This window comes from Opisthocomus hoazin, chromosome 3 (genome assembly GCF_030867145.1).
Source record: "Opisthocomus hoazin isolate bOpiHoa1 chromosome 3, bOpiHoa1.hap1, whole genome shotgun sequence".
Lineage (NCBI taxonomy): Eukaryota > Metazoa > Chordata > Aves > Opisthocomiformes > Opisthocomidae > Opisthocomus > Opisthocomus hoazin.
This window is the reverse complement of record NC_134416.1, coordinates 37,592,250-37,618,095: the sequence shown is the minus strand read 5'-3', so window position 1 is coordinate 37,618,095 and position 25,846 is coordinate 37,592,250. Positions and strand designations below refer to the sequence as shown.

Genomic DNA, 25,846 nt, shown 5'->3' with positions numbered 1-25,846 from the left:
GGAATTCTAGTTTTTGACTATATTCTGTATTTTCTTCCAATTGGGATAAATCAGCATAAAAAAAAGCAGAGTTCAAAACTTCTAGCTTAAAGCCTGTAATTCTTCATTTATTGCTCTTTCCTTAATTAACATTAAAACCACTTATGAAAGTAAAACCTAGTCCTTGTCTAAATATCTGTGCCTCAGTTTCCACAGAGCTGTCCGATTTATCAGTATAAGACACGGAGGAAGACATATGAAAGCTCAGGCAGGTGAGCAAACCCAAATTTCCAGCAAAGGATGTATTTTATTCCATCTAACAATCCACATGTTTGTATATCAAGTCCCGAAATCATCACACCACACCGCCCCAGGAAATCACAACCCTCAGCGGGACTCCTTGGTTTTACGAGTTAAGAATCAGCTTCAGGTGCACAGTCAGTCTTTTTCACCACCATTGGACCAATGTGGACATTGGTTGTGGAGCTCATAACCCAGCTGATACCAGATTTTTTCCTCAGCGATGAAAGCATTCAGTTGGTTTCCATGAATGAAGAGTTGTTTGTAATCTCTGTACAGTTTCCAGCCATTTTCTTTTGTCTTCAGTTCCCACATACTGTGTTTAAATCACTGTCCTGATATCGGAGATGGTAAGTATAGATTTGAAATCAGAATACAGCTGCGTAAACCAGCATCAAGAGTGTGAAAAACATTGGACCAAATTAAAATAGTGACATGAAACACGCAATTCGGTGCAGCACAAACTTGCAAGAGGGACAGACGGCTTCCACAGTCCCAGGAGCTGAACTCGCTGCTTTAACAAGTGTGCCCACTAGAAAAAGCAGGAGTTACTGGAGCGACTGGCCAAAGTGCGGGGGCAAACAGCTCTGCGTGTGGGGAAAAGGAGAGTAAGCTGGATTTGATAGCATTGTGGGGGAGCAGTGGAGGGTAAGTGATAATTTAAAAAATAGTGGAAGCATGGAACGACAACCAAAACTATTTGGAGGGTGATAAGGAAAACCCTGTTCTTTTCCATCACTGAAAAAAATTCAAAACCTTCCTCTTGGAGAAATGGCACTCCATATACTGCCAGTTTGCATCTAAAACCTCCTAGATAACCAGCCCCAAGTGATTGTGAAAAATATTAGCTGAAACAAACACATATTGACATGATGAAATTTAGATTATCAGATTGAAAAACCCTGTCTGTTCCCTGTTTTTTCTCTTTCTAGAAAACAAAAGGAAGAAACATGAGAGATTTTAACAAATTCTGTTACCGGCTTCATTTTTGCTATTGGTTTTATGGGGTTGAGGGATTTGCTCAGCTGTTACAACGATGGTCACAACATAAACAGTTTAGATAGATGAAGTTTTTGCTTTTTCCTCCTAGTCTAAAAACCATTGACGTTACAGACATTTTTTTCTTAAAGATGCTGTGTATGCAAATTACATTTACCTCCTACAATGGTAGGAGGTGTAAGGACTCTTCTTTTGCAGTTTCTGAGTCCAACAAAAAAAATATATAAAAAAAATGGATACTATAAATGGCTCAGCTACTGCATGTTGCCACACACAGCTTCTTGCTCAGACTTAACATAATTTTTATTTTTTCCTGTTTCTGTGAATTTTAAATAATAATTTGAAAGGCTTATGTAATTTCCCTTCTATTCTTTTGCTTTGTTTCCTGAATTACATTTCCATAAGAGAACGGTATGTAGAACCGTCTCCCCTGACTAAAGGGTTCAAATGAGCTATGAGTAAAACCATTCAGATATAATTCACAGCTATGTTTTATTAATAACAACTAAGTAAGTATGTTACTGAAGCTCAGTATGTAGAGAATTTCTGCAAGCTTTTATCATCGCAGTCACATTATTGTCAGAATCTTTAACATTGTGTAACTGTATCTCAATACAGCTTTTAATAGATACATAATGTGTCATTAAAAGCTAAGTAAATAACTATTTCACGACTTTTAATCAAATGCTCATAAAGCGGCATTTACACCTGTAAAGTCAGCACTCAGTTATATTAATGGTTTTATTAACAGAAGTCCGTATCTGAAAGGCATGTTGTAGTCATATGTAATGAAATTTCTGCTTTCAAACTGAATCTCTCCCGAATGCAAATAGAAAGAATTCCACACTCTCTGCATTCTTTACTGCTTTTCTGATGGGAAGGTAAAGTAAGGACTATACATATACTAAGTAAACAAAAGACTAGAGACAATAAAAAGTAATGGGAACAGATGATTTTTTTCTTCTTACTTTGGCACCTCAACACCACTTATTTGCTGTTTTTCTGTGTACACTATATATATTGTTTAATCAGATAAATAGAATGGCCTAAGAAACCAGACCTCAAATTCAAAGGTGAGAGCTCACTGCCTGCTGCCATCTGTGGGCAAACACACAGTTGTGCCAGGAGAAACTACTTTGCCTGGGAAAAAATTCCCCTGCACTGAACTGGGGCAAAATTTTCCATGCTAGAGCAAATCCTGGAGCATTAAGTTGTGTGTCCATGTGGGGTTTTTTCCATTTGGGCATAGCAGACGTATTCCCACGTAAACACATTTGTAAGTTTACTAATGATAGAAACCACTGGTAAAAACATCTCAGAGGAGAAATGTCCATCTGCTTTCAGAAACCACAGAAAAAATGTATTTCTATGTAGAAGTTGATTTTTGAGAATTATGAACACTGATGGGCAGGGAAATCTTTCATATTTCTCAGATGGTTCTGATAACTTTTTTTTTTCTATTTCTGGGCAAATCCTTTGCTTGTTGCCATTACGATTGATATATACCTGAGCATATTATCACTCTCCTAGAACTTAAGAAATATTTCATGTCAAATTTACTTTCATCTTTGGACATGTTATACAAGGTGGATCACAATGTCAGAGAAGAGATGGCTCAGTGAACTTGACTTTAAAATTTTCTGGCAGTGTAGTTATTCCTGTTTATTTTTCTCGAGAATATATTTCTCTCCACTTGAAGAGCCAAAAACTTTCTGTAGGGAGTGGGTTATTGTACAAAAAATACAAATTCTTAAAGTTAAGCTTCATGCTGGTAGAATTATTTTAAAGAATAAGACAGTAACAATTACTTCCTAAAAATATGTTTCCATCAAAGAACACTTAGTCTCCTTTTCAACTAAACATTAGGATTCCAGTACAGTTGTCTAGTAATCAAGACTAGAATCACAGAAAATAAAACTCTCAGCCAATTCATTTGTTCAGCAAATGTGGCGGCTTTAAGACAGTTGTAATGGTGAATTTTCTCTGTGTAGAATATCAGCTCACAAACTTCATGTTAATTTTGAACCTACGAAGACCTTCAGAAGGAGGGAAGGTGTTGATTCACTTATAGGAACAGCTGTTAATGGACCAGTCACTCACTGATTAAAACAAGATTGATTAAACCATCGCCATAGTGGGAGTATAATTTAAGATATGAAATTAATAAAGATATAAAAATCCTGTATCAGAAGATAAAAGAAGACACAAAAGGAAACTTGCCTTTGTTTTGTTTCCCAGAATCATTTTGTTGAAAACAGTAACTACTAATGATTTCAGAGGGGCCAGGACTTCACCAATTTTCCTGCTTTGCTCCTCGTTTATTGAATTTGTTAGAAGAAATGTTTCCAGAGAGTGAACAAAGTAACTCATAAACAGGAAAAACTAGTCTGAAACTCTATTAATAACCAACTTATTTTTATTAGAGCAAATACAGTTGTGAAAACTGTACATTGTACATTTTGGGTCAAGAATTATAAATAGAGAGACTCATAGATAAAGAGTTCATTCTTTGACAGCAAGAAATTTTAAATAGACAAAATGACATTATTAAGTACATTGGCAAGCTTCATTGTGCTGTCCAAAATGTAGTGTACAGTATAACAACCAATTATAAATAGCCTTTCATGTAAAATACAGCTGTGCACATTTTAGAAAAATACCAACAATTTGTTTGAGCTTTGTTTTAAAAAAGCTTATAAATCATACATATTTATAAATGGTACTAACATGCTTACTTAAATTTATAAACATTTTCATAAGCTTTGTTACCCATTATTTCCAGAGCATAAAGTATTTTAAATAAACATTTAATAGGAATTAAATATGTCAGTTACAAAATTACCTCTCCATGTACGGAGACAGGGGGTGATTTCACTGTGGGATGGAACATTTTGTCATTTATGTCAAGGCTTACACAGTAACTTTTAAAATTTTGTTCTTATTTAAAAATCAGTTTCCTAAATTTAAAACACAATTTAAACTTCTTTAAAAAATAAATATACAAGTTTTTTTTTTCTTTTGCTCTCTTTCTGCTTTCTTCTTTATCCACACTGGTCAAAACACAGGATTCTCAACATACTTCTGTAAAAAACACCACGGTGTTACTGCCCTGCTCGGAGCTGCTTCGCTGCACAATGTTCAGTCCACACCTACATTACTTTAATATGCTGCATCAAAAGATAGCTAATGTACTCTGTAAGAATGTCGCCCATTAAACCACACAAACACTTAGAAAGTTTACAAACAGGTTCAAAAACTATATTGTATGAAAGATTTTCTAATAGAGAAAAGATCAACCATAATACAAGCCCTTTGCTTTTTGTAGCTTTCAATTAAAATATTTACTTGCCAAATGATCACACCACATATTTTCAGTAAATAAGCATGCTGTTGATTAATATAGGGTACAATAATTACAGTATAATGGCACATAAAAAGAAACATGATCACATCATTTGAACAAAGGGCTGTGAAACTACTTAAGACAAACTTTCCAAATGAAAAATTTTGAGGCGTTTTTAATGCTGAGGTAAAATTATAAATGGACTTTAAAGACACTGAAGGCATCAAATTGATAAACAATCACTTAACATTTCTAAATGCTCTACCTGAATGTATTCAACACAAATCTAGTATTTTAAAAACATGATACGTTATTATAGCTAGCTTAACTGTCATTGGCATTAGTGCGCACTCAGACAAGAATTTATTTTAACCGCTGGCAAAATACCTCAGTGTTGAAACATAATAATTCAAATCATCATTTACCACAGCACCAGAATTAAAAAAAAAAAAAAGTCAACATGCAAATCCTGTATCTCGTCTTTCTTGGCTTGTTCTGATATTCTACCTCCTGCTTAGAATGTGCCGATATCAATTCAAGATTCTTCTTCTTTCATTATGAAAAGTTTTTCTTGCTATTGGCATAAGCATTTGAGCACTTTTAGGAAGATATCAACATCTTAAAATTTTGCAGTCACGGCATATTACTCACTAAACCTTAAAGCAAAATGGCTCTTCAGGTTTAGGCAAATGAATTTAAGAATTTTATCTTCGGATTAGAAAAAGAGATTGCATTTTCTGCTTCTGCTGCTAGGCAGAACTGGTAGCTCTCTCCAGGTTGGACTAGACACTATGTTATGGCTATACATCAAATTTCATAAACAACAAATTAACAGAATCATGCACAGGCAAATGAAATTCGATCTCCCCGAACGCTGCAGGAGATGTTAAAAGCAGCAGGTAATGGAATAAGACTGGTGACTGATGTTGCTAACTATTTCTTCTAATGAGATAGGAGTGAACGCTGGAATCACTTCCACAGCAACAGAATCCTCTGACCACATTCCTCTGGCAGTCGTTTTCCCATCTCCCCACTAAAAACATCAGACGGTAAAATAGTAAGGCAGCTGTTAGCTTCCATCAACAAAAAGTGCAGCTCCGTACATTTCCAGTTTAGTCACACTCTGCTGGAACAGATGGAGAAGCCAACGCACTTCACCGGCGGGGCTGCTTCAGCAGATTACTCTGTTTGCTTTCCAACATGGCTGCGCGCTTCAGCTTCCAGAGGACCCCAAAGCCACGAGCCACCAGCAGAGAAACTGGTCTGGGCCCCTGGCTGAATTTTCCAAGTTTCATCTCTCTTGCGTCCCATCCTAATTCCAAGCCTCCTTCCCTGTGTCTGAGTATGACAGGTGCCATTTAAAAGGCTGATGACACAACTGCAGAGAACTGTGGGCTAACACCACTAGTTGTCATGACTTCACTGAAGGGTCAAAACAGTTACATTATTAAATAACTATGTTGAATCACATTCAGGCATAGCTAAAATTAAAGTGGGGAACATTAAAAGTATGCAAAGAAATTAAAACTTTATCGCTTGAGGTGGGGTGGGTATGATGATTTTTGTATGAAAACAAGACCTTTCTTACCTTTTCTAATTCCAATCAAGTTAGAAAATGGACAAAAAGAATGGCTAAACCAATATTCAACAGCATTACCAGCGCGATCATGACTGAGTTAGGGCCCTGAAAATAAAATAAAGATATCAGAATTAATGCAACCTTCCACACAGTGCACAGCAATGAACACAACCTGACTTTATCATTTCTACCTGTTGTGACCTTGCTCTGAAAGAATACCTAAATATTAAAGACTCTGCTCCTGAAATGTAGCCATTACCCTTGGTATTCTATATGGTGAGCTAAGTATCATCTGTGTGAAAATGAGCTGGATAAATACAGGTGAGAGTACATTATTACACTGTTCTTAAACACACTGAGATTCAGTCATCTGACAAATATGACTGCATAAACAAATGAAAACAAACTCATCAACACAAAACCAATATCAGCTTAAAATAAAGCCAAACAAAGAACTTGAACTACTTTAGCAAAGCCGGACTGTTGCTCTTCATCTTTGCAGCAGGTTCTTCTCCAATTCCAACCCATTTCAAAACAGACATGACAATGTCTGTTTTCTATGTGTTCTATGAAAAGAACACCCTTTTCTTGATAACCAAAGGGGAAAAAAAGTTACTTACAAGTTCACTAACACATGTAGCAATGTTTCCACTACACATTAAAAAACAATTTTACACCTGCAAAATTAAACTGGTCTTGATTTACTCTGATGCTTATCTTACAGACCTAAACACTGAAGAAATGAAACGTCAAAATACTTCTTCCCTTCCCAGCTAGAGCTCAACTTGTTTAGAAAACTTCTTTGTCACATATTTTTAGTCTTTCTGTGAAGCCAGAGAACAAAGTTTTTAATTCTTTTCAGCAATGTTGGATAAATTTTTTAAACATGGATGCTTTCTAGTGCGCAACTTGAAATAATGTCCTAAATGGATGGAAGTTCTCAATTCTTCTGTTCTCCTCTTAACATATTTAGTTTACTACAACATATTTTCATGGAGACTTGTATATGCTTATATTTTAAGGTTGCACATTTACTGTAAGTAGAAACAGAAAAAATCTTCACTCAGACAATACTTTCCTAAATCACAAAAAAAGCCCACCAAAAAATCTCTGCAGAAAACTATCTGCTGAGCTACGTAAGGACCACTGGCTTGCATAAGAAGGTATATATTTCATTAGAAATGACACAATTTTTTTCACTTTCCACATAAGGCATGCCTTGCAGACGTTCATTATGTTTCATGACAACGCTAACATTAGCTATATAATTTCTGAAATGCTAAGGTGTAAGAATTTGCTATCATTAATCTGCTGCAGCAGTGTAACTGGGAAGCTATTGAATAGTACTCGTGTCATTATTATATCACGTTATCATCCTGAAACAGTCTCACCAAACACTTTCTGTCAGAACACATCTTTACACAGTAGTTAAGATGGCAGGCCTGATGTGAACCGTTAAGTTCTTGAATAAGTCACAAAATATATTATGTCAAGGACTCCTTAAATCTCTGGGCAGTCTGAACCCAGTCAGCACCTCTATCTGTAAAGGCCATGAGGCTCCCTTTGCACCTACTCAGAGGTATCTGTTCTCATGCCGAGGAACTAGGTGTTCAAGCTCAGACAACGATTGAGACTATCAGGCTGCCAGTTAAATGCTCCCATAGGGCTAATGGTACTGGCAGCAACATTCACATTTTGCTTAATGGCAGAATGTCTAAAATTTTCACTAGGAAATTGAAGACTAGGTTTAAGGTCACCTCAGTCAAAGAGATTTTGAATACCAAGTTCCCACTTACCAGTGGTATGTTTTAACCATCAGGTCACAGAACAGAAGTGGAACCACGTTCCTTCCTTCTTACTGGAAGCGAGCCACTATGTGCCAAAGAATCTGAGACACTTGGTGACAGAGAACAGGCAGAAAAGCAAAGCATGACTCCAGGTACGTTTCTGACCACAGGACTGTAAGCAGCCTCTTTGTAGCAGTGTATAACTCCAGGTTAATTTCTTCTTTCTCTTTCTGGTATGGTCACAATTGTGCTAGCTCGGGTACTTCTGTGCTTTTCTACTGTGAAGGAAATCCAGGATCCCAGCAGGATTCCCACACCAAATGCATTTGGCAGTTGGGAGATTTATGCATGAAAGCCATATTGGAAGACTTAGAGCAATAAAACACGTTTTACTTTAAACAACAGCTACTTTGAGCATGTCTCAGCTTTGCTGTCTTGAGATGTCAGTGTCAACATTCTTAGGGTGAACCTTCCACTTAATGACGACTTCTTTTGCAAAAAAAATTCCCAGAATCTCATGACAAACAAGAATAGTACATACATGCTACTGTTGCAATATCTCTCAACAGGAAGTGTGATTATACTACGATTACACTATTAATTTCCACTGAGATTTGGATTCAGTATCTTTCTCTCTGGTGGTAACACACTGGAACAGGTTTCCCTAAGGAACTGTGGATGTCTCATCATTAGGAAGTGTTCAAAGTCACGTTGGATGGCGCTTTGAGCAACCTGATCTAGTGAAAGATGTCCCTGCCCATGGCAAGGAGGATGGACTAGATGATCTGTATGTGTCCCTTCCAACCCAAACCATTCTATGATTCTAACAGGGACTCCCTGTGTGACCAAAATCATGTTATTAGTTCCTTTATTGTTTGGGATCCCACCTAAAGATTTTAGAGTTATACTGCACCAGGAATTGCATATTTGAAAATTACATCTGTGGAAACCAAGTTGATTTACCACTACTGAAGAAAAATTTGGACCTATGGGGACTTCACAGGAGCCAGGAACTCATTAATTACCTGAATTACATCCTGAAACAGCATCCTGATATCTGCAAGCCAGCTTTTGGCTGAACGGCAAGCTGGGACTGCAGCTCAGACAGCAAGTGGGTATCATGCGTGCAGAGTCTTACAGAACTAAGCTTGGTGGAGGGGGAGAGGACTTCTCATCTGCCAGTCAGGTTAGGTACAACAATCTCAATACAATAACTTTCGATAAATTAGGCTAAAAAAACCTAGGGGTTATGGTCTAAATCAAGAGATCTCATCTACAAAGACAGAAGAAAGTGGCACCTTAAGAACTGCATTGCTGATTTGATATGAAGATCAAAGAAAAATACGTTATCTGTTAATTATAATACTCTAATGAGTTGATGCTTTACACAAAGAAGTAAATCTCTTCTTCTTTAGCCTGCTCCGTGTTTCCTCTTCCGATAACTACGACTTTCTGCCCAAAGCAGAGTTTCCTGATACACTGAAAAATGATCAAACAATGTTTGTGGAGCACATGGTTATTACGCATTGAACTACGACCTGTTTTGTAGACACGTATGAATGAGCATTTAATGCTTTAAGACAAATACCATGAATAAGACTTCGGTGTTCTGCAAGGGCTTAAAATAGCAAAAGCCAAAATTAGCCTGAACAGTCCAAGAGCGATTGGAACAGGTGCACTAAAGAAGCTGCAGTAGAAAAACTCCAGTCCTGCTTAAAAACTGCCCTTTCAGCTTCTGTAAGTCAGACACTTACGTAGTTAAAAATATAACTGTACTATTAGTTTTCATTTGGAGAGGGAAGAAAGTTGTTTTCCTAAAATGTAGTGCCAGGAAGTATTACGACCAGCTTTGTAATCCTGTTACATTAGGAATGTCCATTAAATTTAGCATAAAGTTCTTGCTCAGAGGTTTTTTTAGGATCAGGCAAATACCGATCTATTTTTCTACCATCATGGTAGTTGTATTCCTTACTAACTGGATGTTAAGTGACCAAAGGGATGAGAGTAGAAGCACACTGGGTAACATTCAGTAAAACATAATGATTTTAGATACAGATAAAACCCATGCTAAACAGTCTGTGTGGCTTAAAAATCCCTACCTACAAAAAGAAAAAAGAACAATATAGCAGAACACTTGTGCCTGGGATTGAACCTGATCTGAGGCAACACATGGACACATACCGGGCAAATCAAATGGGTATTCATGGATGTACAATATAATGGTATTTTCTGCAATTCAATCCTACTTTTTACCCAATTCCAAGACTATCTCAAATGAGCTCACAGTCAAGGTGGGACAGCAGCATGCAAGCTGATACTGGGACTAGAGGCTGCTAATGAGCAATTAGAAACAACAGTTAGTAATGGTTTGTGATGAAATGTCTCTGTGCACATTTCATACTGTGATAAATATAAGGCAATTTGGAGGTGCCCAATTCTCCATGAAAAAAAGGATGATTTACCTGTCATTTATTAGGGTAAATGCCTGCAAACAGACACCTATTTTGGAGCAGCTGACAAATGGTGACTTTGTCATCATGCCTTTTGCATGTTTTCACCTTGATTAAACTATGACTCTTTCTTATGAGCTCTGAAATGATTTTAAACTTTGATTTTTGAACATTAGAAAATAAGTACAGAGAGAAATACACTTACATGTGTGGCATAAGAAGTATGTGCTGATATTTTTCAAGTATAATGCCAGAAATGGGGATATCTAGAGAATCAGTACTGTTTATACAACTAACTTCTTGCACAGATGATATTCAGTGACATTCATAAGGATGTAACAGATTCACAGAAAACATGAAACATTAGTTTTATTACTAAAACACTTACTGCAGAAATCTCTGTAAATGAAGTTGTTTAAGATTCTTAATCCAAATTAAAGTTTATGTGTCATTCAGATGTGAGAAATGGCTTTGATTAAGATACATGAAAGGAAGAACTGAAAATCATACGTCCTGTACCTATTTTCTTAATGTTTTCTCACTGAAAACCTTGAAAGAGCACAGCACAATTTTATACAGCACTTTTGGATAAACTAATGAAAGTGCTCAATAAATGTTATACACTCATTTTGTATCCCAAACCCAAGTTTTCTTCTCTTTTCATGAGAGTAAGAGTTTCTTTTATGTTTCTTAACAAATGTACTTTTAAACCTTTATGGAGGATCTAAGGCAGACTTACTTTACAACCACAACAAAAACATTTGTCAGGATGACTATAAAGCAATTGCAACTACTGATTAAAAAAAGAAAAAAAAATGCCCCAATGCAGCCCTAGAATTCTGAAGTCTCTCAACATTCACAACTGTTTGGGATAAAGAGCAGTACACTAATCCGACTTCTCCTTGGTAACTGTGCATTCTTGGGTTAGCATCGCGTAACTCCAGCACACTATTCAGCGCAGTCCAGGAGCACTGTGGAACAGGCTACCTTTTTTCTGAAGATAAAGGGTGATACTGAAAATTAAAAAGAAAAGACTCCAGGCAAGGTTAACAGTGATTCAGTTCTATGTCTCTCCCTCAGCCTGCCAGGCCTGTAGGCTACTCCTTTCCGCTTTAATTGTTTTAGGGTTTTCACTCATTTCAGCATTTTAAAGAAGTAAGCATGTAGCAAATTTATCCTGTAAGTGCAAATTTATAGATACATATGGAAGACACATTTTTTTAAAAAACGCAAGCATCTACATATATTTTAAAACGCTGTTATATTAAAAATGAGTTCCTAAACTCTACCTTCCTTCCTTACTGAAATTCTGATAATAAGAATAAAGCAACTAGTGCGCTCCAAACAAAGCCGAGGGACAGTTCCCAGATGATCTGTAATATCAGCAAACAAACAGTAGCTAATGTACAATATCTCATCACTATTCCACCTTTCCTGGTAACAGGCTATAGGTGCACAGTCCTTATCCTGATTATTCTAGAAGATCAATGAACTTCTGTTTAGGTGCTCTACTTCATTTCTTAAGCTGAAGACTCCCTCAGCTCCAAGCCATTATTTGATTTGGATAGAATGTAGGAAAAATGAGGACTATTTCTAACCACTTATTTTCACTAGAGCTGAACAAAAAATTCCAATTCAGGCTAAAATCCTGTGCATGCTCACTCAACATTTACAAGGCTGATAGCTTTGTGTTACCCTACATAGGAGTTCTATCCATGAGATTTGAAAGGTTAAAGGGCTGATATCAGCTGTAATACAGATTTGCAGATTACAAAACCACTGTGAACATCTACTTTGATCTGCACAGAACAGAACATAAGCTTCCTGCCGAACTAGAGGATATCATCTTGGCAAAATGCTCATTATCAAACTATTCAGTGACGGCTCCAAAAACTCAGCATCTGAAAACTGATGTTACATTTAATTAATACTATTAAAAACTACTTTAAACAAGAATTTTTTCTAAATCTGTTCAGTTGTTGGATCTTATCACACATTTCCCTGTTAGCTGGGGGGACTATTTTATAAAGTGTACTTACAGAAAGTGATTTAATATGTCAGGGTTTTTTGCCTTGAATCTTTCATTGTAAGATATGTTTTAATCATTCTTGCAGCAATTTGTGGGACTTTCTTTTAAGGTTTTTTTAATTTTAAATCCCTGATTTATGGACACTGATTTTATTCCAGAAGTGGTTGCACTAGTGCCAAACCCAGATAAAACAGACTCCCATGTACTCTTGCTTAATCTTCCCTGTTGATAAATCTAAGGATTATATTAACATCTCTGAGCAACAGCAGCAGACTGGGAGCCCATGCTCAGTTGCCTCTCTTGCTCCTGATTCACCAGCCTTTTAAAGTTCCGATCCTGCATGGCCAGGCTCTATTAACTGTCTTTCAATATATGATCTTACATTCTGCTGTGCTGCAAATGGATAATTATACTTGCATTCTTAGCAGATGATTTGGATCAGCTTGTATTTGTGATCTGTTGCCTTCATTATTTACCAGTTTCCTGGTCTCTATGTCTTCTGTAAACTTCATGGGCAATACTTTTATGTCTTCTTCCATGTCATTAATAAGAATATTCATAAAATAGAGCAGCAGAATTAATCCAAGAATGACCTCACCAGAATAAAACCAAATCACTGATGTTTTTGCAATTACTTTTTGAGAACCATCAGTCAGTTTTTTAAAAATTAATGTGACATTTAGCTTTTGCATTACCCTGGCTTCCTTGTCAGAATAAATAACCGCATAAAAGCAAATCAAGTGATGTGCTTGATTGAGGATATGATTCCTCTGCTACACCTGAAGATGTCAAACTTGTTTGACAAGATCTTTTACTATGCATGTTGGTTAGAAATTCTTATACGGCTTTATTTTTAAATTATTTATTGATGAAGTCTGGTGTCACTTATTCAGCTGTTTTGTCTGAGATCAGTGCTAGGCTATCTGGATCTCATTAAATGGGTCACTCTGTTTATCCCACCAATAATGACACACTGTTTTTTTTCTACTGGAGTACAAAAAATGATTCAAAGAAACAATGCTTATACAAAAGAAACATTACAACAATTATTCAGATCTCTTCATTCGCTAAAGGTTAACTTTAGGATCTACAACTAACATTTTCCTGAGTTTTTCTTGGCCCAGAAATAATTTTATCAGCAACAGACATTCTGAATTTGATAACTGGGCTTTTTCTTCTGACATGGAATAGAAATACTATTAAGTCATCTCTCCTTTTCTACATAACTATTGATAGTTCATTTCTAAATAATGAGATTCAGATCCACACTGATCTAAATGTATAGCTTTAAAACTCCTCCATTTCCTGAAGAAAAAGAAAGTCAGATTTTTCACATCACTGTAAAACCCAAGTATTGTTAGAAGTATGCATTTTAACAGTTTATATTTTAATGCAAAATTGGCTGTTTTTAGAGCCTACAATGAACACAAAGAAAATGAAAAAGGGGGATTGTCTGGACTGGGTGAGACCACAGAGCAGCATCCTGTCTCCAACAGTAGCCAAAAGCAGACCTCTGGGGAAGAGTACGTGTGTAACTCCCAGTACCGTCCAATTATCCATCAAAGTACAACGAACATTTTTTTGAGCAGAGAAAAAAAAAGATATATATACATGTATATCTGCAAATATGTATCTACACGCACACAAAACGTACATATATATACACATACACACATTAACACACTTTTGTGTTTATGGATGCAATAGGGATTCATGTTCCAAACGTCAGTTAGGATCTGGCTATTAACTATCCCTTCCTAGTTCTCAAAAAGGATAACATAAAGGACATATTTGTTCCTTATTCTACTCTGGTGTAGTGGGTTCTAGCTAGCAGACTGCACCCTGATGATCTGACAAAAGTGAGCTTTGCCTGTCTTCAGGTTGCAAAGCTCAGCACTAGGAGGCAAAAGGGCAGTGAAAATGAAAAGGTTTCTTGCAGTACTCACCGAGCTGTTTTCTACTTCTTTTTTCACTGCTGAATGTAACTCATTACTAGCTGGGTTCTTTGGTGCGGCACATTCTGGTTTCTTAATTTTTGTGTCAGGTTTGTTTTCTTTGGCATCTGGCTTACCCCCAGATCTAGCAGGACTTGGCTTCTGTGAGGGCGGTATCCGTGCAAGTGTTGACGGTGATGGGCTGACATATTCATCTTCTTCCCTGAGCTCCTGTGGAAGCGCTGGTGGATTCACTTTTACATAATAGCCATGGTAGTGATCATGCAGCTCCCCATTCTCTGAGCTGATGGGATTGTGATGGGCTGAAAACTTTGTCTGGTGTTTCACAGCTGCTTCCTCCTTCATTGGTGCTTTTGAATATAAAGGCTTGTTAATTGTGGGTGTTATATTCTCAGTGGCTAAAAGGTTTTGTTCTTGACTGAGTCTTGCCCCAGCAGTGGAGCTCTGCTTTTTCAGTTGCTTTGAAGGAGAAGGCTCAGAAGAAAGAGGAGGAGTATGCCTTGGACTTGCTTCTGGGGTTTGAGGGGGTGTAGTACCTTTTCGATAAAAGTGAGGTGACTCTTTTGGGGTAGGTGTTTTTTCCTGAACTTTTTCTTCAGATTTTTCTTTCACCTCCATTCCTTCTTGAAATTTTTGTTTGATATAATCAGGGCCTGAAAAATAGTGCAATAGAAATATTTTGATTAAAACAAAAATAAGACTTCACAGTAAAACTACTACATTGGGATGTTAGACTGGGCTGCCTTGCTAAAACACTGGCAGGGATGAGTGTTACAAAAAATTCACTCACATTTGCAGTGATTTACTCCAAGTCGCTCAGCAGCTGAAGTTACTGTACTTTTTGGTAATTGTTGGGACTACTCACTGGTTCAGTCACTTTATGTCTTTAGCTCTGCAAAGGGTCATAGGACATAAATTCTCTCCGAGTGAAGTCTAAGGGGCTGAAGACTGACTTACCTATCATTCTTTCTTTTTCTGAGGCATGTTTTGAGGTATGTTTTGCTTAATTACCCTAATCTATTTAACTTCTACCCTCCTGATCATAGTATCTGTTTGAAATGGAAGAAATTAACCATCAGAATAAAACATCTCTTCTGCCCTTACAACCTACAAGAAATAGGGCCTCAATCATTTCTTTCGCTCTGTGTGCATGTTAGCTTGTCTTGTATACATATATATGTGCCTTGAACTCTCATACACTGGTTGGTGCTGTCTTCCTAATCTGATCACTTACCATATGAACACCCAGGTTAACCACTCTAGTTGACAACACAATTCTGCTTAGAAGCTAGAAAGACAAATTCTCTCATATTCAGTAGGGAAATACTTACAGAGCAGCCAGTATGAAGAATATCCTCCCCTCAGATCCTAGCTAAACACCCATAAGCACGCTCACCACTAGGACTCACTTATCAAGGTGCATTTCTATGCAGCTGTTTACACAAAGACAAGCTGGCTGAGATGCTTTGTTCCAGGTTCTGGTTGTCTGATTTAACAGTTTAATGCTAAGACCTGAGCAAACACTCTGTTGAAGAAAAAAACCTGGTGTAAATCTGTCTGTATTGTGGGCAGCATTTTTTATTTTTCTTCCTAGAGGCCATATCCCAGATTCCAGGATCAGGTACCGTAAGAAGTCACAAGCTGGGGTGCTCTGTGAACAAAGAACTGCAACAACCTTCCCGTATGTTCAATAAAAGCTTCTGCCAAATAGTACTGCAACTGTTCCTCCACCTCTATCTTTGCTAGCACCACTACTTCCCTTTGATTTTTTTTATCTTCTGTCAGGCTAATCTGTGGTTTATGTCATAGAGAAATTCTGTGCCCAGAGAAGAATGTCTGCACACGTTTTTCTGCTTCTGAGTTTAAAGGAGGCTCTAGCTGTGTTAGGCAGATAGTGTTTTTACAGATGCCAGAAGCATATGCATCACTACACAGCACTGAGATGAGAGGAAGGAAGAGCAGCATGAAGTTTTTGGAAGTTACTGAGTCATCTGGTAAGTAAGCATTGCTGAGAAGAAGAATTGCTCGGCATGCGATGTCTTTTGAGCGGGAAAATCACAACATTTTTGGCATCTCTGAAAACCAGGGGTGGAAATAGGGAGCTGTTGAGAAAGAAGGCTGGATGTAGACAAGCCAGGATTTGTTCTCAAATGATACTGAGGAGGAAGCTTTGAGGAGTTAAGGAGAGGATTAGAGGCTTGGTTCTTATGGCTTTTTAAGATCTTCCTGGCAAAAGCGAAAGGCAGCACAACACAAATTAAAAGTTGCCATATATAAAGTTAAAGTTACGATCATCATTCACAAAATTCTCCATCATATAGGGGATTTTCTTCCATCTTTGCTGAGATGCATAAGGTAATGCTGAGGGTTTAAACATGCGTAAACTTTGGTTTTCGTCTCTTTTCACATGGGATATAATTAGGGCTGTAGAGAGAAAAGGATAGTTAAAAGAGCTCTGCCTAACCTTTAAGCCCAAGTGTTATAGTTTAGCTGCAGCTGGCAACAAAAGGGCCACGCGGCCGCCCTTCCCCCCGCCGGGGTGCGGAGGAGAATAGAAAGAAAACAGGCAGAAACTGGTGGGTTGGGATAAAGGCAGTTTAACAGAACAGCAAACAAAGGGAACAGGAACAACGACAGTAAAGATAAGGAGAATATACAACACAAACAGCAGAACACAGAGAGCAACTCTCACCGCTGGCTGCTGCCGCGCGCTCCCGAGCCGCAAGTGAGTTCCCGCTGCCCAGCTCCCCCCCACCGGAACCCAGCATGACGGCACATGGTATGGAACACCCTGCTCTGTTTGGCCAGGTTGGCGTCAGCTCGCCCAGCTGTGCCCCTTCCTGGATTCTGGTGAAAATTAACCCCGTCCTGGCCGAACCCAGGACACCAAGCCATGGAGCGGTCAAATTGCAATGATTATTTATTATGGACACATCACATTCACTTTAGCTTGCTCCTTATGACCGCTGTGGTGAAAGCATCCCAATTGGAACACCATCTCTTCAGCCTTATGATGCTGCTCAAATGGCACCTGATCTGTTCCCCACCTATCTAGAAAATTCACATCCCGCGACAGCTCTCCACTGCCCAATATATGTGAAGATATGACTTTTACTAATATCTGGCAGCACTTGATGGGCTGAAGGCACTTTCATAAGGAACAGATGTGAGCCTCAGAAATGTCACTTCTCTCTGTTTGCTATGATCAACTAAGAGCCTCCCAATGCTGGCCAGAGGGACTCTCTCTCCTCCTGAGACCTCCAAACTGTGTTGGAATTTCTGAAACAAGAAGAGAGCCAGCTCTCGTCTGCCCTCGTCTCCATGAGAGACTGGTAGACCGAAAAACAAAAAACTTAAAACCAAAAATATAATCTTTAACTGGAGTTCCCCAAAGAAGGTAAGTGTCAACAGGCTAACAATGCCATATTTTTACTGGGTATTTGACAATATTTGATGCTAAATGACACTGAGTCCCACCAGAGAAAGCTGTAGCCATCTGCATCCAAGTAACATCTGAGGGTGTCTGACCAGACATTGAGCAATTGCCTTAACATAGCACAGCAGCCCTCCCTCCCACCCCCTGATACATCATATGGCTATTAGAGATACATCCCTTGCCTCCAATCTTGCCAGGCAGGTCTTTCCAACACTCAAATTCTTGGCTCTATGCTGAAGTTAGCTTTGGAGGTTGTCCAAGGACTTTTTTTACGTCCGTTCACTGTATTCACTACAATCAGATTATGCACCTGTTTGAAACACTGACTCCAAGCAGCAAGAAAACAGTTCCCGCTCCCTTCTGAGGACTAAGAATACTTCTCAGGACTTGCCTTGTCCTCTTCGTTAAAGGCATTATCTAACACTACAGACATGGGAAACAGAGTCCTTCTTCTTCAGCACAAGAGCACTCTACAGCATTAGTTTAAACAAACCAGGGCCAAGGGAATTTGGAAAGGGAGTCACTTAACATCTGATCCTACAAGGTTTCTCAGCTGCCTGATCTTAATGAGGAAAATAATAGGATTTGAGGGTGGGAAGAAAGTAAGGTGGGATTATCTGTCTAGGAAATAAACATAGAGTTCTGTTCTTCAGTTTGCAGTTCAAGCAACCAGTAGATGAATTCCTAGACATGGTATGTCTAAGTGCCTAAGGAGAACCTGGTCTGGAAAGCAGAACCAAGAAATGTTCTCTAATGAAGTAAAGATCAGCTTTCCTTGTGGATGACCCTGTGTATTTTCTTATGAAGACAAGTTGGTCTTGCTACCACTAGTTGAAAATTGATGTACCTTTGCTGGCTGACGGTCAGCTACGGGGCGGTTTTGGCTCACACAGCTGTGGAGATGCCAGCAGCTGGATGGCACCACTGAAGTGTGAGTTGGCCAGTATTCGGGCGGGAATAACCTCTGAAAGTCAAAGGACTGTATGGATGTATGCAAAGTATGCACGTAGTCTCACACTCTCTGCTGGTCTGCTTACACAACATTTCATTGACGGCTGTGGGATGAGGGAAGCTTTGTTTGGGTTGCAGACACACTCATAGTTGTTGTAAATGTAGAATTTCTTGTGGAGTTCTTGTATAACATGTCCTTCCTCCTGGAAGGGCTCCAGCAAGTGACGTGACAGCATGGCCAGTGCTGTAAATGAGAAGAGAAAGGTGCCCTGGTTCTGCCAAAGCATTTTTAGAGAGGTGACATCCACATGCTTTCCCCCATGGCCTAGTGAGGTATACATATTGGCAGCATGGGGCTGTTTCAAGATTGTGGCTCAAGCAGAGTCTGAAAATGTCATCTTGCAGGACACTGTAAATGCAGCCAGTGTTTCCCAAGAAGGCTAAGAAGAGACCTTGTGCCTTACCAGCTCAGGATGAAATCTGAAGCTTGAGAGGGATTGCAGAATGCACTTAGCATAGAGAGGAAAAAAGCGTAGATATACATTTATATATAGGAGCTTCAGGTCATACGCCTGCCTATTCAATCCAGCCAGTTTCACCTATTTTGGCCTCTCTGGGAAAGAGAAAAGATGAGGATACGGGAAAAGGGTGGGACTGAATGAAGATGGGCTCAGGAAGTGCTAAAGGCACTAAGATTCCTTACAGTAGGGCTGGTGATCCTTCGCGGAGCAATTCCATAGTCAATACTTATAACTGAGTAACCTGCCATGAACCTCATTTCCATAACTTAATGAGCTTTTGCCTCATTTTAGTATAATGATTTCTATATTCTCAAAATTATTATGTTAATACTTCTTTTAACTGGCAAAAATGACTTCTGTAGTAACACATCAACCAAATAAAAAATTCTGATGTTTTGTGGCAGGACAATGCACTTTCAAGTAATACAAGAACATTTCTGTAGTTTTCTAATACTACAAAGTAACAGAATAGTAATTTACAGAATTAAAATACATTAGAATATTGAATTAAAAATGGTGCTACGTAAACTAAAATATACTACATTCTAGCACATTTTAGTTCTGTATAGCACTATTTTCTTGAAGAGTTAATCCACTGCATCCTACTCTTTCACAACTTTCCATGTACTCCTGTACAACCTTGGACACGTCATAACATTTTACTTGGTCCACGTGTAAAAAGGAAGTATGTAGTGGACACTTGGATTTAAAAGCTTTTCCCTGCACAGAAATTGTTTAAGACAGGGAATTCTGTTGATACCAACAAACAATTTCCACAGGAAACATTATCACAGTGCCAGATGCATTCCTTCTTAGAGGGAACACTGTGAGAAACTCCACGAGGACATGAACTCTCTGGGAGCAGCAAGAAAGTTCTGGGAGAGTACGTTCCTCTGAGCTAAGCTTGAGACACCATGCAATACAGGCGAGAGCCTCTCGCCATACTATGACAGAGGATGCCTATTCTGGCAGTCCTGGACTCATACGTGATTGAAGCAGGTTCGTGTAAGACCCTGTAGGAAAGCACAGGCTATAGGACTCTAGCAGCCTTGTGACCTGGGTGTCCCCGGTCCCCACAGTGGATCTGTACTCCCAGCTGTAATCTGCTTGGCTGCTGCACGAGATGTGAAGATCCTCCTTCCCCTTCTCCTCCTTCCATTTGTGAAGGCCCAGCCATAACCTTTAAATCACTTTAAAGTGCTTTGGATGGAAGGTACTGTAATTATATACCCTGTGTAAAAATGCTAATTTGGGAATTACCTGGCATTACCAATGACACTATGCTTAATTAGGTCATCATAACTTGCAAAACTTTATTTAAAACCTAGAGGTTGATTTGTTCTTTACTGTAGAGACCAGTTTTGTTCTTCAGACATGCCCTCTCTATTTGTTTTTCAGAGGAAAATGAAAAACATGGCAAAACCACCTTCTTAATATATGGAAATAGCATTTAGGCTCTTACTTTGTGCAATTTTACAATAAAAAAGAAAGCAAGCAAGAAAGCAAGCAAGAAAGCAAGCAAGAAAAGCAAGCAAGCAAGCAAGCAAGCAAGCAAGCAAGCAAGCAAGCAAGAAAGAAAGAAGATGTTTTCTCCTTAAGAAAAAACCCCTAACTTTACCAATAATTTTATAAACATCTTACAGTTTCTACGTGATGCTTCTTCCACTCTTTTGTCCTCACACCCTTACTATGACAATTCAGGAGAAACAAGCATTTCATAATTACAATCTTACAGTCTTTTGAAAGTAAAGAAAATTTGCAGTGCCACTAATGCAGGCTCTAAAATATAATATTTACAGAATTGAGTATTTTAAGTTCTGTTGGTGTTGAAATGATACCATTAAATTTCAAGGTATATTAGAATTATTGGGTAAGCATATGCTTATTTCCATCTTTTAAACTAGAGTACACATTATGTGATGTAACCTAACTATCCTTAGTGCTATATAAAGAGTTAACAAATATATAGTGCTTTATTAAGAGTAATGCAGGTAGTACATGACATAATTTCATGAGTACAAGAAAATTTACGTCGCACTTAGAGACACAGTCGATCCATGAAGCAGGTACTTCACTCCCTAATTTTGTTTACGGAAAGACTCTCAACCTTCACTGCAAGGTTTCCCGATTGTCTGTGGGGTAACGGTGACAAGGTCAAAGCTATTTGCTCAGTCAGGCCACTGCAGTCTACATGCAAACCTGCCAAGATTAGAGGCCTCGTTTTACTAAAATCCTGAACATTTCTATAAAAAAATGGAGAGCATTCCTGCCCTGAAAAGTTCAGAATCTAAAAGTACAATATAAAAGGTAGCAAAAAGGTTATACCAATAGCCCATTTTAGCAAAGGGGAGCTAAACCAAAAGGAAATCATGACCCAAAGCACATCCTTCATCTGAATAATCTCTCTGAATTCACTGGTCAGCTGTCAATAAAGCACTGTCATGCTACACACTTTGCTAAATCCCTGGTAAAGTGACAGCCTAAAGTTGCACAGGAAGACTTTGTCAAAGCTAGGAACGGGGTGCAAGTTTTCTGAGTAACCGAAAGCCAACACAGCACTTTGGCCTTAAGTTTGTCACATATCTTCATAAATATCATCTTCCTGGAGAAGCTGAGAGCCTTCTACTGAGTTAGAATCCAAAGATCAGGAGAAAGAAACAGGAAATCATGAGTAAGTTTCTTACTGCACATTATATCCTAGCATAAATCCAGGGCACAATACTGTTGAAGCGAAAGATGAAGTCTTTTGTGTTTAAATGCACCGTACTAGAAAAGGAAAAGACAGACTGGTGGTACTACAGGTTGTTATATACCGTTCAAGAAATAAGATGGTTAAAACCATCTGGTTTGTTATCTTCTTACGTGATCTAAAGTATCACTTTTGGCAACAATATCTATGCTTTCATAATAAGATTTATTTGATACTCTGATGAACATTACTAAAGCCTGGTGACCCATTAGAGGATCAATTAATATAGGAGCTTTATCCTGCAAGCATCCAAAATGCTCTTATATTAGGATTTTTCAGGACAGGACACATATTTTATAATAATTCCTCAGCATTTAGGATGGTTACTGTAGGTGAAGGAAATAAAAATAATCATTTATCAGTCTGCTAAGAGAAGTGATTTGATGAGTCATTAGGAAAGTGCTAATAACTATATTCAATAACTTTTAGAAAGACAGCTTTTTTTATTATTACTTCATTGTGGAGATGTGGGGGGGGAAAGAACTATAATTAATGTCATTAGTACTTCTTCTGTTTTATTCTTATTTTTCTGAAGGTTATACTGGTAACAGGAAAAAAACCAACTTTTAACCGCTAGGCTGCTGGCTTGAATTCAGCCCAAATGAATGCAGGGCTGTGCAATGTCATGTGTAAAATGTGTTGATGAACTCAGCGGAGCAGAGATACAGTTATGGTTTTAGTAATGTTTGGCAGCCCTATCTGTCATCTTGGCAGACTGAACTGAGACTGAATAGGGCTGGAAGTTAAGGGGTGAGGATTACAACCATAAGAAATTGATGGACATAAAGCAAGGTGCTTAAAGAGGCATAGGGCTCTGACAGATCACTTCTGCCCGACTTAGATATGAATAGAATAGACTGTTTCAGCTGGAAGGGACCTACAACAACCATCTAGTCCAACTGCTTGACCAATTCAGGGCTGCCCAAAAGTTAAACCTTGTTGTTAAGGGCATTGTCCAAATGCCTCTTAAAGACTGACAGGTTTGGAGCATTGACCACCTCTCTAGGAAGCCTGTTCCAGGGTTTGACTACCTTCTTGGTAAAGAAATGCTTCCTAATGGTAGTTTAAGAGGTTATCACCCCAGGTGTCTGCAGTACCATTCTGATGGATGCAGTGCCCCAGCAACAGGGCGTGGAACAGAGCAGCTGCTTCATGCTTGGGTCCATGTGCAGCAAGGTATGTAAGATTTCTGGCCTCCAGACAGTAAGACGGCACCTGACTTGATTGCCAAATTGGAGGTGGGATTTCCCTAGAAAGAAATGACCTACTCCTAGTGATGCATATATATGCTCATTAATAGTTCCTTAATTCAAAATGACATATGTAGGCCCTGTTGCCCTGTTTTGGCTAGCCTGAAGTTGGTTATGCCAGCTGGAATAATAGCTCTCCTTAACTGTACTTGAGAATGCTTTATAGAAAAAAACCCTGCACATTTGCTAAAGTCTAAACAGAATTTCACAAAAAAGAAAGAATTGAAATGGAAGGGATTGTTGACACTATCAGGTGAGATGTGAAAGAAACTCAAGTCTGGATGCCTGCTTTAACTTTTAGCTTCTGATGGCAACTGCATTTTGGTGAGGTACTACCAACATTTTAAACACTAGTAAGCAGCTTCCCTAACAAGGGGCAAATAAAAAATCTTGCGTGGATTGATTTTTAAATTCCATTTGGCTGCCTTACAATACTTTGGGTTTTTTCCTGGACTGACTATCACTGGCATGGAAGTATCATGGCTGCCTACGAAAGCAAACTAAAAGGTAAACAAGAGGGAGAACACTGAATATTTTGTATAATCCAAAAATACTTTAAAATGTAATTTTTACCCTTTGGGATGCTGGGATGCTTTGTAATCTTTTTTTTAACTCACTCTTACTCCCAACTCATAATTTCTACCCCCCACTCCCCTTCTCCCTTGAAAAAAACTTTCCTTTGCTGAAAATTTCTCCAGCTTAGACTTTTCGGGCTTCTCAATCTGTTGTTAGCATTGCTCCTTCCTTAAGCAGCCTTTCCTCTCCTACTGCACTGGAGGCTGCACTGAAACTAGCATGTGCCAACAGTTACTCACTCACTAGATCCATGAATGTCATGGAGAATGCTGCATACATGTATTTATTTTATGGAACTATTGTGATTTGATCTGGTAGCCTGCTGTCCTTCAAACCATGTACTACTGACACAACCTAAAAATATAACACAAAGATAGCACATAGGGTGGTATTATACTATTGCCACAACCTGACAAAGCCACATCATCATTCAGCAATGTAAAAGTTAGAACACACAAATCTTCCACCTACAAAGAACTTTAAAAGTTATCGATCACTGAATACAAGCAGGTTTTAATGCAGCCTTAAACACAACCTTCCATTCTTGGTAATTAAAGATAAGCACCTACAATTAGTAATCACTGGTAGAAATTGCTTATTAAGTGTCTCGTGCAGAAGAACCCCAAACAAGTGAATTCTTCTGTATCAAGGTTGCCCTGTCAACTGCTTTCTTTATCTCTGCTCAGGAAGCAGTTTTGTGCAGTACCGTAAACAACTTCCAAGTAGTTTTGCTAGAAAACCTATCTATGATCTTTAATATATCCACCAGTACTTTGTTTTCCTGGTTTGACATCAATGAAAACAACAGGGCCTTCTCAAAATCCACATCAAATGCTTCCTGTCACAGACTAGACAAAGATCAAGAGTGCTGAGTTACTCATTTACTAGCCATACACACAGAGACACGCACACGCTTTGGCCAAACCCTAGGCTAGTTCTTCTGCCTCTATGTTTGCTCTGCTTTGATGTTTACACAGCACAAGAGGGCTATTTGGTGTGGTCTGTGAACCGACTACTTCACTGCTAGTCTCTCTGCATTTCACACAGGTTATCTGTTGAAAAGTATATGGCACTATGTTATCTCACAATGCTTCTCGAAAATATTAAAACGTTTACTCAGGAACACAGACTTGAGTTGCTAGCAACAGCAATGATAACAAACAAGGAAATGGACTTCCACCAAAGGATCCAGATCATGTGCAACACCACAAACTTGGGAGTCTGGCAATAGGGTAACAAAACAGAGGTGTTAATGCACTTCCTATCTGTACAAAACTCAGGCTGCCTCTTCTCTCCCTTCCTATCAGTTCCTCCAAATCCGACATTAATTTGAGTCATACTAACATACCTGAATATATGAACAGTATTTTTGTATTTTGCATTTCTGTATTCTCCAGTAAATAATTAAAAAATTAATTAAGGATAAAAGAATCCCTAAAAGTAAGATTTTCTTGCTCAAAAGGTTTCTAAATGCATCATTACAGAGTAGACATATACACACTGAAAGATCTGAAGGCAGAAAAGAATAGACTAGTAAATCTCAAAGACTGCCTGCGGTCAGCACTAAGTAAGAACAATATATTTATTCTGACTGTAAATCCAATCTCTGCTCCATTTCTGTGACTGCTTTAGTAGGTGACTGAAGTAGCTGTGACATTTGCGAAACAGGGCACAAAACTCATAATTGTATCTGCATTGTAGATTACAGCACGTAGGCCCTTACATTTTTGGATTCAGTACCATCAGAAAACTATAACAGATTTATCCTACCTGACAGACGGCACAATAAATGCTGCTCAGCTCTCTCTAACACCTCACTGGGACATCAGTTTACAAACACAGAACATGCTCATGTCCAGCAATCTTAATTACAGCTTGCTTTACTTACCCTAACTCTCTGTTGATGAATACTGACAGAACTTCAAAAAATATTTGACAAGAT

At 38.4% G+C, this 25,846-nt stretch overlaps 1 protein-coding gene across 5 annotated transcripts in view; it reads right to left on the bottom strand.

The window, feature by feature from the left end:
* Positions 1-266: 266 nt before the first annotated feature.
* Positions 267-25,846, bottom strand: part of JPH1 (junctophilin 1) — a 91,854-nt gene continuing 66,274 nt past the window's right edge. Inside the window, exons 4-6 of one of the 5 annotated variants that reach the window (XM_075415993.1) lie at positions 14,413-15,074; positions 6,210-6,305; positions 267-6,102 (exon numbers count right to left, since the gene is read on the bottom strand). In XM_075415993.1, the coding sequence (XP_075272108.1) occupies positions 6,225-6,305; positions 14,413-15,074 (743 nt within the window). In that variant the 3' untranslated portion in view covers positions 267-6,102; positions 6,210-6,224. The remainder of the gene's footprint in view (positions 6,103-6,209; positions 6,306-14,412; positions 15,075-25,846) is intronic. The other 4 variants (XM_075415992.1, XM_075415994.1, XM_075415995.1 and 1 more) reach the window with 4 other exon arrangements.